Genomic DNA, 18,197 nt, shown 5'->3' with positions numbered 1-18,197 from the left:
AACAGATCACAGCAAAGCGGTACTTTTCTATCGTATTCCGTTTGTCTTTATTCGGGTTTTTTTTTTAAATCGTCGGTCGTTTTTTGGAGCACTCAGTACCTATCTCCAGAGATAGAGAGAGAGTGCATAGGATGTAGTCGAGAGCATATATGGCAGTACTTTTACTTTCGTTACTTGTACCGCCGGTACAAGTAAAAAGTACGTACTTTTACTTGTACTTCGTTACTTTTTAAATTTAGTACTTTTACTTGTACTTTCGTTACTTTTTTAGGGAAAAAGTACAAGTATTTGTAACGGAAATATCGAATGAAATCGTTACTTTTTTCTAAAACTCGGTAAGCTTTCTAAAAAAACAAAAAATTAAATTTAAAAAAAATGCTTATGTTTTTTTAATTTATAAAATTAATGTGCAATATATATGCATTCACAGCTAACTTCGTGTTTAAATACCTTCTGTTTCAACTTATACTGCACATTCAATTATTTTTTACTAGCTCAAAGATCACAAAGCTATCTGAAACCCCGTGTTTGCTTTGTTTATGTTTGTGCTTTTAAAACGCGTTTCTAAAGAGTAAAACAATTTTAAATCAATGGTAATTTAAATAAATAAAAATAATAAACTAAAAATTAAAATCAATAGATAAAATTTCTTTTTCGTGCAAATCCATAAAAAGTTTGATATTAAAATTATATTTGATTTTAAAATTATATTATACGATTATATTATAAAATTATATTATAATATTCTTCCGAATTTAAAAATAAATTAATGTCCATAACTTTCAAAATTAAAAATAATTAAATAAATAACAACAATTTTGCAAAAACATTAAAGAACATAAGAATATTATTCAATAAAATTTTAGGTTACTTTGAATTTTCGATTTCCTAGAAATGTACTTTTAAATCGTTACTTTTTTTGTTTAGTACTTGTACTTTTACTTGTACTTTTTACTCGTTACTTTTTAAAATACAAGATATTTACTTTTTACTCGTTACTTTTTTTAAAAATACTTGTACTTTTACTCGTTACTTTTTAAAAGTAACGTTGCCATATATGGTCGAGAGTAAATTTTTCTGACCATTTTAAACAAAATAATAAAAAATAATAAATATTTACTAAAGGTTATTTTTTTATGGAATTATCTTAGGATAAACGAATTTTATAATTGTGAACAAAAAGTATTTCAATTCGCTTAAAAAGTTCTCGAGATGTAGCGAAATACGCAAAAAATAAAAATGGCATTGAGGAGTCCAAACTTTGGAGCTCCCTCCTGCCCAATTTATTGGCCACATCTTTTCCAGATTGAGGATATCCCCTATATTTTGGGGGTTATAGAAAACCGAATCCACCGAAGAAACGGTATGTTTATTCAGAGAAAATGCGTTTTTTAGTCTGATTTCTTAACTTAAAATATAGCCAGTACTTACTAAAATTAACATATTTTAGGTAACCCCCTCAAACCATGAAGACTGAGTCCTAGAGCGTGAAGATCCGATTATTTGCTCAAAAGTTATTTAGGGGATTTGGTTTTTTTTTATGCTACCACTTTTTGCCCTTTGATTATTAAGCATTCCTTCCAATCTACTCATATATGCCCTCATAATTCAAATGGATTCGTTAGCATAAAATTGTTCAGTATTATGTAGGAAGCAAGCCGACTTGTCTGTATGGTGGTCAGGGAGCTAAGCTCATGTGAGAAAGGTCCCGGTTTCAAATCCCAGTCAGAGTCATGGATGTTTCTTCCTTCTTCTCTCTGTACTATCTGTTCTTTTTGTGGAGGTAACATTGATCCATCTAATATGGTGCCCCTGAAAGAGTGGTCAACACATACGTCCTTCTGCTGCCCAAATGACGATGTATCATATGAATGGGCATCTGAAAAAATATAAAAAGTAAAAGATTTTACGTATCACGTAAAATTAAAACAAGGAAGTAGATTGAAAAACAACTATAAGTGTGTGATAAAAAATACATAAATACAGTTAGTTTCATTTTAATTAATTTTCACCAACTCTTCCGGAGTTCAAGAAAATTTTATTATTTTACTTAAAGTTGTAGCAAAATCTATGCTTTTACATATGATTCTTAGGTTATAACCATTGCACATAAATAATTCCAGTATATATTGATAACCATAAAATTTCAATCATTGGTTTACAGTTTACACAATCGGAAAACTATATATATATATATATATATATATATATATTGTTTACCATTGTCTATCTATTTGTCAGTTCATAAAAATTACAAAAATTCTTCCACAAAAAGCATAAAAAATTGGCAGCTTTGAGTTACGTATGACATTAAACTCCTGATAAACCTTTAATTCAAGAACTGGTCTTAAACGGGTGATACTGTCGGCTTATCTCAATAATTTATATTTAATCAAATACTTTACTATTTTGTATACATCTCTGTCAGATTTTAGTGAAATCTTAGCCAACGCTGATATTGGTCAAGTAAGTTGATAAGATGTATTTCTTGATAGATGAGATTTCTTTGGCGTGATGTTTTCTTTCCTTTTTTTAAACAAGGAAGGCTGGTATTTAGATAAATTGCAAGATATTTGATGCAAAGCATTTGAGTAAAACTGTTGCATAGATCGAACTCCAGGGATTTTCATTAAACATAATGGTAAGTGATACTAAATAACTAATTTTGCATTTTATCTTGGAATTTTTTTATTCGTTTCAAATAAATTTATATTATGTTTACTATAAATATTTATCATTTATATACCATAACCTTATAACCCGTTATCTAATGAACGGAACTTTTTCCAAAAAAAATCTTATAATTTTTGACGGAATTCTTTTTTGTTATTTTCTTCCTTTGCATTATTTGACTGATTGCAACAGAAAGAGGAAAAAAATTATAATCCCTTTAAATTTTTCGATTTTTTTTTCTCTCGAAACTGGAAACAATGCAATTATATTTTCAATAGACGGGTGAACGGCTTATTGTCGAATCTAGAAGAGAAATAATTTGTTCTTTTTTTTTCCTGCAGATATTTTGCTACATCGATATAAATAAAACATCTTCTTTCTTTATTACATTACTATTTAATTCATTTATTGATACCGATGCATGTATACTGGCACGTGTGCTATATTACATTACTATATTTGCAAAAATGATCACACAAAACATTGTAAATCCCAATGCATCATAGGAACCTTTCATCTTCTTTGATATTTTTTTTTATCGTCTGATTAAATTTTAAATACAGTTTGATTTCGTTCTCTATGGCTTGGTTATCTTAAGTAAATTAAATCCTTCAGGATTTGATTGCACGTGAAGGAAAATTCTTACTTCAAGGTCCACGGTATCACATATGAAACGAGATTTTTCTGTTTCTAGCAACACAAGATCGCACACAGACGTGATCTCAATTATATCTCGTAAACGTGTACTCTCGAAGCATACGGACCTTGTGCCATTTTCGAAACTATATTTAACTTGATGTAGCACATTTTTACAACTCATATTCCTTTTGTAAACTAGAAATAAAAGTATTGCCATTTTTGTATCCATTTAAAGTATGATTTTTCTCCTTGAACTGAAATAGAAAAAAAACGCGCAAATCAAGAAGAAAAAAAATCTAAATCAATTTTATTTTTTTTAAAAAAAAAATGGAAAGGAAATGGAAAGTTTTGATTTTTAAAATTCTACTAAGGCTAGAATCGTAGTAGAAAATATTTTTCGTCCAGAAGAATTGTTACTTCCGTATAGTTTTAGTTATTAAAACAAATACTTGTATTATATTTAACTAAAATTAAACTTTCAGAAAATATCATACAAAAACATATTGCAATATTTTTTTTATATATAAAATTGTCTGTTATCTCATTTACCTACTCCTAGTTACAGTGTAATGTCTTTGTTTAATGTCATTTATATTTTAAAATTCATAATTCAACACTTATTTTATTTGTAGAGAAACCATGAAAACCTCCCATGGTTAGCTCAGCAAAAATCGGGTTATAACACGTGATCTTTCCTTCACTGGTGTTATTTTGCGTCAGAAATGCGTTCGATCTAGGCAGATGTTTGAGTATACTATTTTTAAATTTCTGAATTTTTATTTCTGAGCATTGAAGTCCAGTCGATGCACAAAGGGTTACATCAGATTATACTTTAATACTGCATTCAAAAGCTTAATTTCTGCAACAACAACAGAAAAAGATAGCAAAGTGAACATGTAGAGGAAAAAATCATCCCTGTTTTGCTTCACTAACAAAAGAGGGACACGGTTTAAGAAATTTAATTCGTGATAAGATTTAAGCAGGCCACACACTGAAGAGGCATACGAGAGGCAGATTTCTATACATTTGCATTAAGTTGCGCATATCACCTCTGCTTATCCTTATGAAAAAGTATAGGAATTCGCCACCTTCACGCTTCTTTCTTACCTCTTGTTTCCTCAGTGTATGGTCTACCATAGTAAAATAATGTGTATTCACCCTTTAACATAATGGAACATACTGGTTAGCCAATTCCGAGAAAGTACAGCTTATTCTTTTGCTGATATAAGCTCTGGCCAACGACGCAATAGCCTAGGTGTTGACATCCTTATTTGCTGTGGTGACGCTCGGCGTTTAATTTTCATTGGAGGTTACTCCCTTAATTATGATATAGTTTTCCTTTTTATAAAACCTACACTCACAAATAATAAGAATTTAAATCTAAATAATTTTGCCTGATCTGGTAATAATATTTTTCATCTAATTCTAATATTCCAATATAATAATTTTAGATATTAGATATTACCTATATAGTTCCAATACTAATCCAATCTTTCAAATATTAATAATCTATTTATAATATTTATGGTCCATTAACATTTTCTAATAATATCTATTGATAATATTTACATTTATTATTAAGATTAAATTCATCTATTAATCATATTTTGTTTCATCCAATTATAATATTATTCCAATAGACAAATAACACATAATTCAATACTAACATAATCTTCCAAATATTAATAAGATGCATAATAAAGATTTCAATAAATAGTGCTTACACTGAAATGGAATATTTATAACATTGGAGTAGAATGGATAAAAGGAATATTTTAACACTTTCAATAATATTTATTACAAACACGAAGCAGGAAAATTTTATTTATAACTATAATTCATACACTCATTATCATTTTAAATTTGAGAGATTTCATTAATACTCTAATTTAATTATCAAATAATATTTAGTCCCGCAGTGGACTGATCGTTAAGACACGGTTCTCAGCAGATCACCGAAGTCAAGCATCACTGGCTACGGTCAGTGTGCGGGTGGGTGACCACTTGGATCAGTCTGCGTAGGGACCGAGGGTGTGCGGTATTGGTCCTCGTTAAACTGTGCTACCGTAAAGTGCTCGACTTCGCGCGCAGGTCGTCGGGCTACCGAAGCAAGGGTGCCATCCCCTCCGCAGAGGATCAAAATTGTGATGGCATGTCTTCGGATCATCCTCCGGGATGTTTCCCAGACCGTCGCCAATAGCCCATTGTGCAGCTCTAGTGCGACGTAAATTAACAAAACATAACAACAACAAATAATATTTAAAACTAACAAATTTATGAATAAAATAAAGCCATTTAATTTTGAATTAATATTTGTAAATGATGCTGACTTTAAAATAGTTAGTAATGGAAGAAAGAAAGACAGACTTGAGCACAGAGCGTTCAGACGATAAGAAAAAATGGTACCAACTAGACCCCTACGCGAATGAACAGAAGAAAAACTTAACTACAGTTACATGATGTCGAAATTTTTTATTACTTTTTTTCCCTCTAAATCAGGTGAACCGGGTTCAAATCCCAGCGATGGCTGGTCGATTCCACACCCGGAGCACACCGACCACAGTGCTAACTTAAAATATCCTCAGTGGATCATGGGTTAGAGTCGCCTTGCCGTCAGACAAACCGTGGAATGTTATCGTGGTTTTCCTCATCATGCAACGCAATTGCGGGTCAGTTCCATCAAGAAGTCCTCCACGAAGGCAAATTTCTCCCAATACTTGATCCAGGAATTCCCTTGTCTTCTGGAATGGGTTCAAAATTAAAAGGCTACGGAGTTGAACACTGGTAGTCGTAAACCCAAAATTTGGGGCGGTTGTCCAACGCCGGTTATAAAATAAAATATAAAACTAAATTACTTTTTTTTTCGGAATCAGCATAACAGTACACTATAACTTTAAAAGGTTGAACACCTTTAAGGTTATACACGAATTCTTACTCTCGGAACGAATTTTCAAACTCGTGAGATTGATTTTTGCAAATTGAAACTATTAGTTGAATTCTATTACATGTGAATATTTTTTTAATCTAACCTATTTTATTTTTCAGACGACCTATACAGACAAAGGGCCAAAGGTAAGTTATTAAAATATCATTTTAGTTAGAATGATTATTAGAAACTAGTTTAATTAAATGGATCTTAATAGTCATTTAATATCTTGCTGCTAACTGTGAACAATTTTAGAAGTCTGTGCAACGTTGTAAGTTGTTTTTACCTTCATGATTTTTTTATACCAATTTAAAAAAACTCACGAATTTTGCTCATCCAATACTAAATTCAGCCATCATTGACTATTGTTTTATGTTAATATACCTATGCTAACTATGGACAATATTAATTGTCTATCCAGAGTTGCAAATTGTTTTTACCTTTAGATTTCTGCAACAGACGGTGTTAAAGAACGCGTGAATTACGCTCGTTCAATACTAAATTTAGCAAGTGTTTATTTTTTTGTATTAAAACGTGAGGAATTATTTTAAGAAAAGCCTTTTTAAACCTTTAATTTTGAATAATAATCAAAATCAGTATTGTATTAATAGCAGAGGATAATATTAACCAAAGATGATTAATAAATATTTCTGATAAATACCGTTAAATAAGGAATAAATAAATAATTTACAGTTAAATACTGTTATGTTATTATGGTATTTGCCTTTATTGTTTATTCAATTCTCGTTGATGTCGATTATGCTGCTCGTTATGTTTTTAACGTGAAATTTTTTATCTAATAAAGATGCTCTAAAACGTAAAACGGCAATTATCTTTTTATAATGCAAAAATATATATCTAAGTTTAGTTTGTTATTTTTCCAGCCTGATAAAGGAAGGTTCTTACACTTTGACCATCTTACTTTTTGGGTAGGAAATGCAAAACAGGTAAATATTATAATTTATTTTTAATCAAAATTTATCCTAAAGAATACTTTTATGAAAATTTGTAGTTTGTTAGTTTCAGACTAATTCTGAAAAACATAAAATATTACACAAAAATTATTTAAGAGTTAAAATACTAAACATGCTTGCACTAGACCGTTTTTCAAGGAAGTTCAAAGCTGCTTTATTTGTAAAAGATAAGGAACTGGTAGTAAAACATGTTCTCTTACCTTTTTTTCGGGAAAAATAAATTATCTGCGACTTAAAAAACTTAATAAATATTCTAATTAGGACAATGATACACACAAATGATACATATTTCGCAAATGATACACTACTAAAACTGTTATTGGTATTCAGAAGTTACTAATTCCTCTGGAAAAAGAGTCACAGAAGGAATCGCTCTTCCTACCACTGCTATTTGTTCTTGCTACCTTTCTGATTACTATTAGTTGCTATCTTTTACCAATAAATAGTAGCTTTTCTAATAGGACGTAGAAGTAACCGGTCAGTTAGGTATTATTTACGGTTTTTAAAATTTTAATATTTCTCCCATAAATTATCAAAGTCGCCGACCGGCCTGTATAGGATTACCAATTATTGGTGAATGAGCTTACCTTTTTCGAGCAATAACATATATTTGTCGATACTCAAGTTATGGCTTGAGAGGTGAGCGAGGAAGTAGTACAGTATACAATGGAGTACTGGGCTGAGTTTTCTATTCTATCTCACGCAGAGATGGAAATAATTTTGTTACTTCTGCTGCCTACTATGCTAAAATATCCCGAACTCATACTTATGTTTGTGTGGTTTAATGACTGCCGGACAGATTTTAAAATATTACTAAAATTCGATGCATAAAGAACTTAGACAATATCGCGGACATATATTGAAAATAGTTAAAATTGAAATCAAAGTACTTCCGCGAGGGCAACAGCTAAACGGTGAAAAAAATTTTGTTAATATACTGTTTGAAACTAATTAAGGTGTTATGATTGGAAGAGAGGTTGAGGAATTAGAGATATTTAAACACAGTTGTGTTATGCATATAAACTTAAAGGCTTCATTACTATTACGGTTTATATGTTATACAAGATAATTCTCAAATGTGACCAAGCTGGTAGCCAAAGGCAACTAGTATTACGCAATTCTCTTGTTTTTTTAGCGCATTCTTACTTTTTTTCTTTTTAATTTTCGACGTAATCACTTTTTCCAAAAAGATGCTTTTTAACCTCACGACAAACTGTTGCGTTTACGCAACGTTAGAGGAGAATGGGTTAAATATATATATATACTGTACTCTTAGCTAACTAAATCTCATAACTAAAATATATGTTATTTGTTAATCCCTTGATTATCATAATATTAATGTTTCACTTTTTTATAGGCTGCTTCGTACTACTGTTCTAAAATGGGATTCGAACAATTAGCATACAAAGGATTAGAAACAGGCTCCCGTGAAGTTGCTGCTCATGTTGTGAAACAAAATAAAATAATTTTTGTGTTTATTTCTCCATATAACCCAGGAAATCGAGGTAACGTTTGCTTGAAATTGATTTCATAATTTATAAATATTTGAAATAATTGTTATTATATTTTTGACCAAGATTTTTGCCTTACCGTATGTTTAAATTTCGACTTGATCATTTTTTCGCTTACTTTAGATCTGAATTTGTTAAAAATTTTGCATAAAAGGAAATATTAAGTTCTATATGATGTAAATTCATTAAAATAATGCTGATGATTCTATTTTTTTAGAAATGGGGGATCATTTGGTGAAACATGGTGATGGAGTAAAAGACATAGCGTTTTCTGTTGAAGATTTAGATGCAATAGTGAAGGTAGGCTTTAAATATTCACTTTAAAAGCATTTTGAATTTTTCTAATTACTAGATTAAAAAAAAAGAATATTAATTTTTAATTAATATAATTTTAGCGCTGCAAACTTCGTGGTGGAGAATTAGTTCGAGATATCTGGGAAGAAACAGATGAAGGCGGAACCGTACGATTTGCTACCGTAAAGACAGTGAGTATTTTAATTTAATTGAAGAGCTTGGAGGGGGGGATTTAATAATAAGCCATATATCCTTCATAATCGTTCAGGAGGGAAAATTCTGGGAAAAAATTTAACAATTTCCACGTAGGCAATATGCAAAATGGGTTGAAGCTTCTGCGTATTATGCTGTTATCTAGTGGAAATTTCAGAAATATGTAAAATACGTATTTAAAAACAATACTTAGATTCTTGTTTGAATGTTTTTAAAATTTCTACTAAGAGGCTTCGCTTAAAAAAAATTATCCGACAATTTAGAATAATTATCAAGCCTTTTGTCGCAAGCTGTTGTCCTTCAATTCTGAGATTTTTAAAAATAAAAAGATAGATTTTATAATTTAAATAAGAATTTTTGAGGGAAAAAAAGAAACAACAAAGAATTGTATTGAAATATAAGTGTTGCACCTGCATTTATTTCTTTATTCAGTGTAAACGTTTAAGTCTGGATGCATTTAATTAGTTTTTAAACTACGACCACTATTAGCTGTAAAAAAAAAATGTCTAAAAAGACTACGAACAGTTTAAAGAGATCAATTTAAAAACTCCTAGTATTTAAATGCGGAATCATTATTTTTGACTCGCAAACTGTAAAATGCACGAGAAAAAATCGGTTAAAAAATAACAGAGCAAATTCGAAGAGATAGAAAGCAACTTAGCGAGAAGATACGCATACTGCATACATTTTAGAAGGCTTTATCAAGAACATAAATGTCCTGAAATATGGTACAGAACAATAACGAAATCAGCTATTGGACAAGTATAGTTTGTCTAAAGTAAGAACCCCCCTAACCATTCGCCTGGACCAGTGGCGGTGAGTATGGTAACGAGGTATAACTATTATTTCAAGTAGGGGAATTGGGTCACTCTTTAGAACAGGTTTTGACTCAGATCGGTGAGAGAAATGGAATCTTTTTCTTCGGTCTACTGTATTAGTCCTAGAGTGAAAAGCTACCCTTCCTGAAATGCGCTATTCTTGTTTCCATGGCAGCAGATGGCCTCAGACTTTGTGGCGGGGGAAGTTCTTACCATAGACAAACTATACTCAGTTTCAGATTTTTGCCTCAGACATTGTTTATATAGCACTTTCTCAAAGCAAGGTTTTTCATGCTCCATAACCTTTTCAATTTTTAAACTAATTTGAATAAATATTTATCCATCATACTCTGCATTTTTTTTTTAATTTCGTTTATAAGGTTCGATGAATTAAGTGATAAACTTAAACTTTAGACTGATCTTACTCTTCTTTGACAGTTTGGAGATACCACTCATACATTTGCTGATAGATCAAAATATAATGGACTTTTCTTACCAGGTTACAAACAACCACTGCTGAAAGATAAGAGTCTTCTTAAATTGTAAGTAATTATTCATTACATATGTTAATTCAATCCAAGATAGAGTAAAATAAAGGAAATTTAGGTTGATTTTTAGAAGTTAAAAGATAATAATAAATTTAGCAATATAAAGTTCGAGTAAATGTTAAGCCTAAATCCGATTTTATTAACAGAAATTTGTTATGATAAAGCTTGCTATGTTTGAGATGATTTTAAAAACACTAGAGGGGAGAATTGTGTTAGACTCGTGATAAAAAAGTAGCCGGTAGAATTTCTATTTGTAAATGAAGAAACTTGCTATGGTAAAATTTTCGACATAATTTTAAAATGTAAGTACTATTGTGGTCAGTTACGTAAACTTATCGTCATAAAATATGTTATTATACATTTACATAATATAAATTATTTAAAATATGACTGAACAAATAAATAATCCGCATGCGTAGTAGATCAAATCCTACTTAATTAATTCGTAAGAACTGTTGTTGTCGTCGGCCATTAAGGCAGACGGGAGCGATTGTTATTTTCCAGTGCTGCCATCTATGGACGAGAATTCGACTTCAGCCACACCCATACATTACACCCGTTTTATAGGGTGGAATTTTTAAGAACAAGAAAAATTACTTAAAGATTTTATAATCCCACAAGAAATTTTTGATTATTTGTAAACATATGCTCAATTGCATAAAACTAGAACATGATCTTAATAATCTGAAAATTGTAAAACTTTACAGTTTAACAATTATTAATAAATTCTTGAATATTTCAGATACATTTAGGTTTTTGTCATACTTTATAACAACTTTGTTTTTAGGCCTATCACAGGATTGGATTTTGTGGACCACTGTGTTGGGAATCAACCAAATGATGAGATGGTACCAGTATCTGATTGGTAATTGAATTTTCACACTAGTTCTTTAGTTACTTTGGACATTTAAATTAACATAAACATTTAAATTAACATAAAAATTGAAAAGGTAATGAATGTTCTTTAATATATAATACTTTAAATCGATCATTTTAAACAAATTTTCTGAGAATGAGAAATTTTTGAGAAATGTTTTATAAACATTTATTTAAATATTAACTAATGTATACGTAGTATTGAGCTTTTATAACTCTTTACTCACCAAACGCAATAAAACATTAATACACACTTTAAAAAAAATATTAAATAAAATAATACATTTTCTTACTTTCACTGAATAAAATGAATACGAGACGATTGGAAGAGAAAATTTTAGAATTCATGTAAGTGATAGCTACTTCTTATCTAGCAATGTCGTGGATATGAAAAGATCAAAAATGAAATCCAAAATAGGAACTAAAGTCAAAAATACTGTTGAAACCCACAAACCACTCTTTCATTTTTCTATACTTATAATGCATTGTTCATCCTCTTGGATTACTATTCGCACCAATCTGGTCTGTGCGAGTCGGAAGCAGAATTCGTATAGATCAGTAATAGTCAGTCATTCGAACCTAGGTCACCTTAATGAGAGGCAAGGGCTCTATCCCCTGATCCATCGTAACTCACAGAGAAATTTCATTTTGTCGTGAGCAGCCGACCAATTCTGATTTTTACGACTATTAAAGTACTTCGTAGCCTTGTAATTTCGAACCCAATCCAGAAGACAAGGGCATTGGGACAAGATAGAAGTTTGTTCCAATCCTTGATCAGGCATTGGGACAAACTAGTCTTCGTGGAGAACTTTTTGATTGAACTAATCCGCATTTGCGTTATATGGAGAGAAAAAACACGAAAACATGCCACGGTTATCCCGGTGACAAGGGGATTCTAACCTATCATCCGTCTATCAATGCTGAAGTATCTCTCGCCGCGCCGATCCTCCAACGTCACTCTAGTGACGTCACTTTGGCGCAAAGCTCGCACTTTTACTTCAAGAGCGGAGAGTTTGGCCTTACTAGCTCTAAGTAATATTGGATCATTTCTTTTTGTGAGATATTCTAAGACATTTGTTATTTTCTATAATGACTTTCCTCAGNTAGTAGAAAATAGATAAGTCTAGTCTTCGTGGAGAACTTTTTTATTGAACTAATCCGCATTTGCGTTACATGGAGAGGAAAAACACGAAAACATGCCACGGTTAGCCCGGCCACAAGGGGATTCTAACCTATCATCCGTCTATCAATGAGGATATTTTACTTCATTCTGCCGTGAAATTGAAAAAAAAAAAACACTGTTACTGCTTCAAGATAAAATTTCAGAAAAATTATTTAAAATTTTTTTTCTTCTTTTTTTTAAAAAAATTTGCAATCATCTTATTATAGAAAAGCTTCCCACATATAAAAAAAATTCTCAAATTTGAATTATTTGTTCCTTACGTTGATTCATTTTTCGCACGGCAGTAATGATGTTAAGCAAAATTAAATAACTTAACACTTTTTAAAATCAGTTATTCGATGATGGAATTATGCTGTGTTACATCTCGACTTTCGCAAAGCGAACAAAAATCGAAGTTAATCAAATGAATTTTTATCTCTTTTTACTGTTTTAAGTATTTTATAATATTTTAATTGTTGAACTATTTTGGTATAAAAAAATAAAAGAAAGATTTAGAATAAAACTCTAAAATGCAATTTTGCACTGTTCGAAATAGGTATGAGAAAAGCTTGATGTTCCATCGTTTCTGGTCAGTTGACGATAAACAAATCCACACAGAGTATTCAGCCTTGAGGTCTATTGTTGTAACTAATTATGAAGAAACAATAAAGATGCCTATTAATGAACCTGCGCCTGGGAAGAGGAAGTCACAAATACAGGTAAATGTAGATTATAAGGAACCATTTTCTTTTCCATCCATTTTCCAACCATTTTCTTATACGGAAAAAAACATGCATATATCAAAATCTGAGAGATGCATTTTTAAAAGTATTAAATTCTCAACAAGGTGAAAAAAATAATTCATAATCATCAAACTAAAGTCAGAGACAGAATCACAAAAACTAGTAGTAAAAACGTTTATGCATTTTCCTTATACACATTTTATCTGGTACAGCGTGTCAGCACTCTTGTTCTGTTTCTACTGACACTTGACACAATTCAAGCTCGCCAGCCATTGGTCTTTTGCAAATTAAGTCAGGAAGGAGCGCCTTTCGTTTTAAGAGAGCACCGCAAAGGATGAAAGTACGTCTTAGCTCAGAACTGCACGGATAGATGACAGCACCACTCATTTGAGAAGCAACTTCCTTAATTTAGACATAAATCTGAAGGGTAAGGAAATTTTTCTCAGATCCCTGTACCCATGGTACTGATCAGAAACCAACCACAAGACTTTCGATTGAACAGATTTTACGAACGCGTCATTCTTATCCAAGTTGAGGATCGAAAACCGGCCTCCTCAAAACCACAGTACGATTCTCTAACCACTGGGCTACCACAGCCCCATCATTTCATTTGAATATGAAAAGCATTAAAACTTTTTTATATATATATTGTATTTTAAATAGCATTGTATACTTAATTTAAACCTGATTTGTAACCTGACTAAATTAGAAATAAAAAAATGGGTTTGCTCAATTTGGTTGAAAATTATTTTTAAAGACTTCACTTTTATATGGAACTAGGGGCTCTGTGACCGAGTGCTAGCTAACATTCACTGCCTCTTGCTACTCTTAATCCTTAAAAGTTTGCTGCAGAAACATTGTTAGCGAAAATGAGAGCTCTTTCTCTGCCTCTCTAAATGAAGCATTTAACAAGTGAATATATAATACATGTGTTCCTCTATCTCATGTTAAAAAACTATGAAATAACTTTAACAATTCTACATAAAATTCCGCACTAACTAAATTGAAAAACTTAAAATAATGCAATCATTATACAATGCAAAAATATGTATATTAATACTTTAATAATTAAAATGATCGTAGATAATTTTTTTTAAATTTTAGGAATATGTAGATTATTACGGTGGAGCAGGTATTCAACATATTGCTTTAAATACGAAGGATATCATCAAGGCAGTAAGCAAAACTTTATTTTTTTACAATTTATATCTACATAGATCATGACTGTTTTCTATATGAATTTAAGATTAATAAATGAAATGACAATATTATTAGATTATTATTAAAAAATACTTTTTAAAAATAAATAAATATGCTAAATTCTTTATAAAAACATTTGTAGATTTCGAATCTTCGAGAGAGAGGAATGGAGTTTCTTACCATCCCTGCTACTTATTATAAGACTCTGAAAGAAAACTTAAAGTCAGCTAAAATAAAAATTGCAGAAGACATGGATATAGTAAGTAATGTTAATTTTAAGTGTATCTGTCCTATAATGACAGTCTTTTAATAAGTTTAAATCTTGCACCAAGTCAAGTGAAATGAAAAGATAAGTTAAAGTTTAATTTAAAAAGTTAAAATAAAAATATTTTAGTTAAATGCTTTAAACTACGAGATTAGATAGTATTATAATGTTTAATTAACTTTACAGATGTCTCTTAACCTTCCCAGCACTTACAGCGTTGGATAAAATTGTCTGCAATTCTCTCTGTTATACAACTAAACTATCACGCAGAAAGTTAGAAGTATAAGAAAATGAACAGCAAAAAAATTAAATTAAAATATAAAAGAAACTGTCTAAATTAATGAAAAATATAATTAACTAAAATTCAAAACCTGCTTACGTTAATTAACTTTACAAAGTTCCTTAATTATAAATAATAAGCAATTAAGAATCGTAATAAGTTTGGAAGAAACTATAAAATAAATTATCCACAGATTAGAACTAAAGTATTTTATATAATGGATTGTTAAAGAAGCCTTTAATAATGAGGCAAAATCAGAATCAAACTTTAGTAGAAAATTGATAAGTTTTCAATGTTTACAAAATTTTCAAGCTACTGCTTTAAATTATTTATTTATTATTATTTAAAACAATTTTTATGTATCAGATTTTATTTTTAAAAAAAATAGTGAAAATTTAATTATGATATCCAAAAAATGAGTTTAAAATATTACAATATTTTCACTTTCAAATTGAAAAAACAAGAGGGTTCCTAATTAAAATTCACATTGATGAGTTGTCTATATCAAAAACTATGTAAAATGATTTCAGAAAAATAGGGTAGCGACATAATAAAATTATGGAGATTTTTCTACCAAAAAAAGAAAAGAAAGAAAAAAAAAATTATGAATACTACTAGATGGTGTTTTACCCTACAGTTTAGCCTCTCAGATCCCCAGATTTGAATCTTTGCAGCTTTTGGCAGTGAAAATATTTCAGAGCCTTGGTCTAAAGAACCTATTACATCTGTCTCCAAACCTAAAGTCACCATAGCATTACCATGGGCATAATATTACTCAGCATACATTACATTTGATGATTTAACCAGCAATTTTTCACTTCTAGATGTTGGAAGACAATGGTGGGCAACATGCTTCTGAATAGAGTATTGCTAAATTTTGCATTCTATCACTTGTTAATTATATATATTTTATAATGTAATGTCTAAACCTTAAAATTTGATTTTATTTTCTTATGCAAAAATTTAATACAAAATTTAAAATTAAGGAGGCAATAACTCATAAATATGTTGGTTTTGTCAAAACGTTAATACAAAAATTTAGATTATTATACATTTTACATTAGTGTAAAATTAAATTTTATTTAACTATTCCTGAAAAATTGTTTACTTAATTTTGAAACGTAATAAAATCTTACCATTTTGTTAGCTTCAAAAATTGAACATACTGATTGATTATGATGACAATGGCTATCTTCTCCAAATATTTACGAAACCTATGCAAGATCGCCCTACATTATTTTTAGAAGTTATTCAACGACATAATCACCAAGTAAGTTGAACACTCTGTATATTTTAAACTCATATACATATACTTGAAGCTTAAGATTTTTTTATATGATTTGCACAATTATTAATCCTAACATTTAAGGCCATTAAAAACATTGTACCAGATTAAGTAAATCATTGCTTTTTCCAAATGAAAATAATTTCATTTATAATTTATGTATATTTTTACATATGGTGACAATACAGCCACAATACTGCCGTGTAATAAAGAAATCAACAAACGTGTCGAAAATTTAAAGTTGAGATTTTTACGTATTTAGCATTTCTGTGTGATAAGCTGATTCTGTATGATTGCAAAAAAATAAATAAATAAATTTTAAAAAAAATCATTTTTTAAAAATAATTTTTTTTTATCAGTTATCTGATATTCTTCTTTAGACTTTGTCCGTACTAAAGACATCCTTTCGTGAAGGAAAAAAATCCCCACTTGAGCAATAAACGGTGTGGAAGTGTTTGCTCGGCGGTTTGAAGTGATTATGTGACTTAAATATCGTTAGAAGGAATTAACTAGCATATTTCAGATTAGATACTGGAACCAATAAAATCGCATCTTACTAGCAAGTACTAGCAAGGGAAAGAAAATAGTTTAATAGAAAATCGAAAGAAATAGTTCAAAATCTATTGTGAAACACTTGCATTGCTTTTTCCAATTGCAAAGCAGAACAGAGGTCCAACTCCACTTATTCATTTATTAAAAAAAAATGGAGCTAACCTCACTTTAATGCTCATACAAGTAAATTCGATATTATTTTAAAACTAGTACAGCTCCAGCTTACTTTTGCAGCTAAACAGAGAACATCACAAATTAGACAAGATAGAAAAATTTATAATTTAAGGTTCTGTAACTCAAAATGAACAAATGAGCAATAACACATCTGTTTTAATAATGCCTTAAATTAATATAGCAATAAATAGTTTAAATTATATTACAAGTTACTAATTTGATACACTAGGAGAATTACCTAATAACTAACTTAAATTAAGCAAATGAAAATGTAGAAAATTATAGCAATTAAAAATTTTAAATTTATATGGATTATTGAAATGTTACTTCCTTTATGGAAAAATCTAAATTTAATATAACACTTCTTAAAAAATAATAGCTAACATGCATCCATTTTTTGGAAATCTAAAATTGGATTTGAATAAAATTTTCAGATTTTTTCTTATTCTTGCAAGAATTGTTTGTAGTTAAAAACTTAACTTAAAAAAATTATATGAAGTTTAGAACTTTAAAAAAGAATTATACTACTTTCAAATATATTGCAAATAGAACTATCAAAACTGCTGAAATCAGCCTTTGAAAATATGTTTATATTATGTATTATGTTTAAATATGTATATGAGCACTAATCAATTGAATTTATTTTAATCATTAGGGTTTTGGAGCAGGGAACTTCAAAGCTTTATTTGAAGCTATTGAGCTGGACCAGGCAGAAAGAGGAAATTTGTAATAATTAGAAAGCAAATTGATAAAAAGACATGGAGATAAAATACTATGAGATAAAATAGTTTTTGTATGATAATGACATTAATGTTTTAAATTATCATGACATAATTAAGTTACAAACAGTGAAACACTATAAATCAAAAAGCTTCAATTTTATACCCAATTTTCTTTAATTTATTTATATGGATAATATTTTTTTTTACTTTGATGCAAAAATTGTGAATTTTTCTCTTGGTGTAAAAAATTTAAATAAATTACGTTGTTATCTTTATTTCATTTCATTTAAAGGAGCATTTTCACGAAATAAAAAAACAAAGTAACATTTTGTTTAATGTAAA

The 18,197-nt window shown here is 29.7% G+C and overlaps 1 protein-coding gene across 1 annotated transcript; it reads left to right on the top strand.

The window, feature by feature from the left end:
* Window positions 1–2,411: 2,411 nt before the first annotated feature.
* Window positions 2,412–18,130, top strand: LOC107437501 (4-hydroxyphenylpyruvate dioxygenase). Its single transcript, XM_043053727.2, has 13 exons — window positions 2,412–2,641; window positions 6,358–6,384; window positions 7,123–7,185; window positions 8,570–8,717; window positions 8,941–9,023; window positions 9,119–9,208; window positions 10,487–10,590; window positions 11,384–11,461; window positions 13,191–13,353; window positions 14,482–14,553; window positions 14,720–14,836; window positions 16,270–16,392; window positions 17,789–18,130. The coding sequence occupies exons 1-13, from the start codon at window positions 2,639–2,641 to the stop codon at window positions 17,861–17,863; spliced, it is 1,146 nt and encodes a 381-aa protein (XP_042909661.1). The 5' UTR covers window positions 2,412–2,638; the 3' UTR covers window positions 17,864–18,130.
* The last annotated feature ends 67 nt before the right edge of the window (window positions 18,131–18,197 follow it).

The sequence above is a fragment of the Parasteatoda tepidariorum genome, chromosome 5 (genome assembly GCF_043381705.1).
Source record: "Parasteatoda tepidariorum isolate YZ-2023 chromosome 5, CAS_Ptep_4.0, whole genome shotgun sequence".
Lineage (NCBI taxonomy): Eukaryota > Metazoa > Arthropoda > Arachnida > Araneae > Theridiidae > Parasteatoda > Parasteatoda tepidariorum.
Note: the sequence above shows the minus strand (reverse complement) of the source record. Positions and strands in the feature narration are given on the sequence as shown.

Bases quoted from the DNA above. Each gene is read 5' to 3' on its own strand.
- LOC107437501 (XM_043053727.2), top strand. The intron at 8,718-8,940 runs GTAACGTTTGCT...CTATTTTTTTAG, and splicing joins ATATAACCCAGGAAATCGAG to AAATGGGGGATCATTTGGTG. The intron at 14,554-14,719 runs GTAAGCAAAACT...AAACATTTGTAG, and splicing joins CGAAGGATATCATCAAGGCA to ATTTCGAATCTTCGAGAGAG.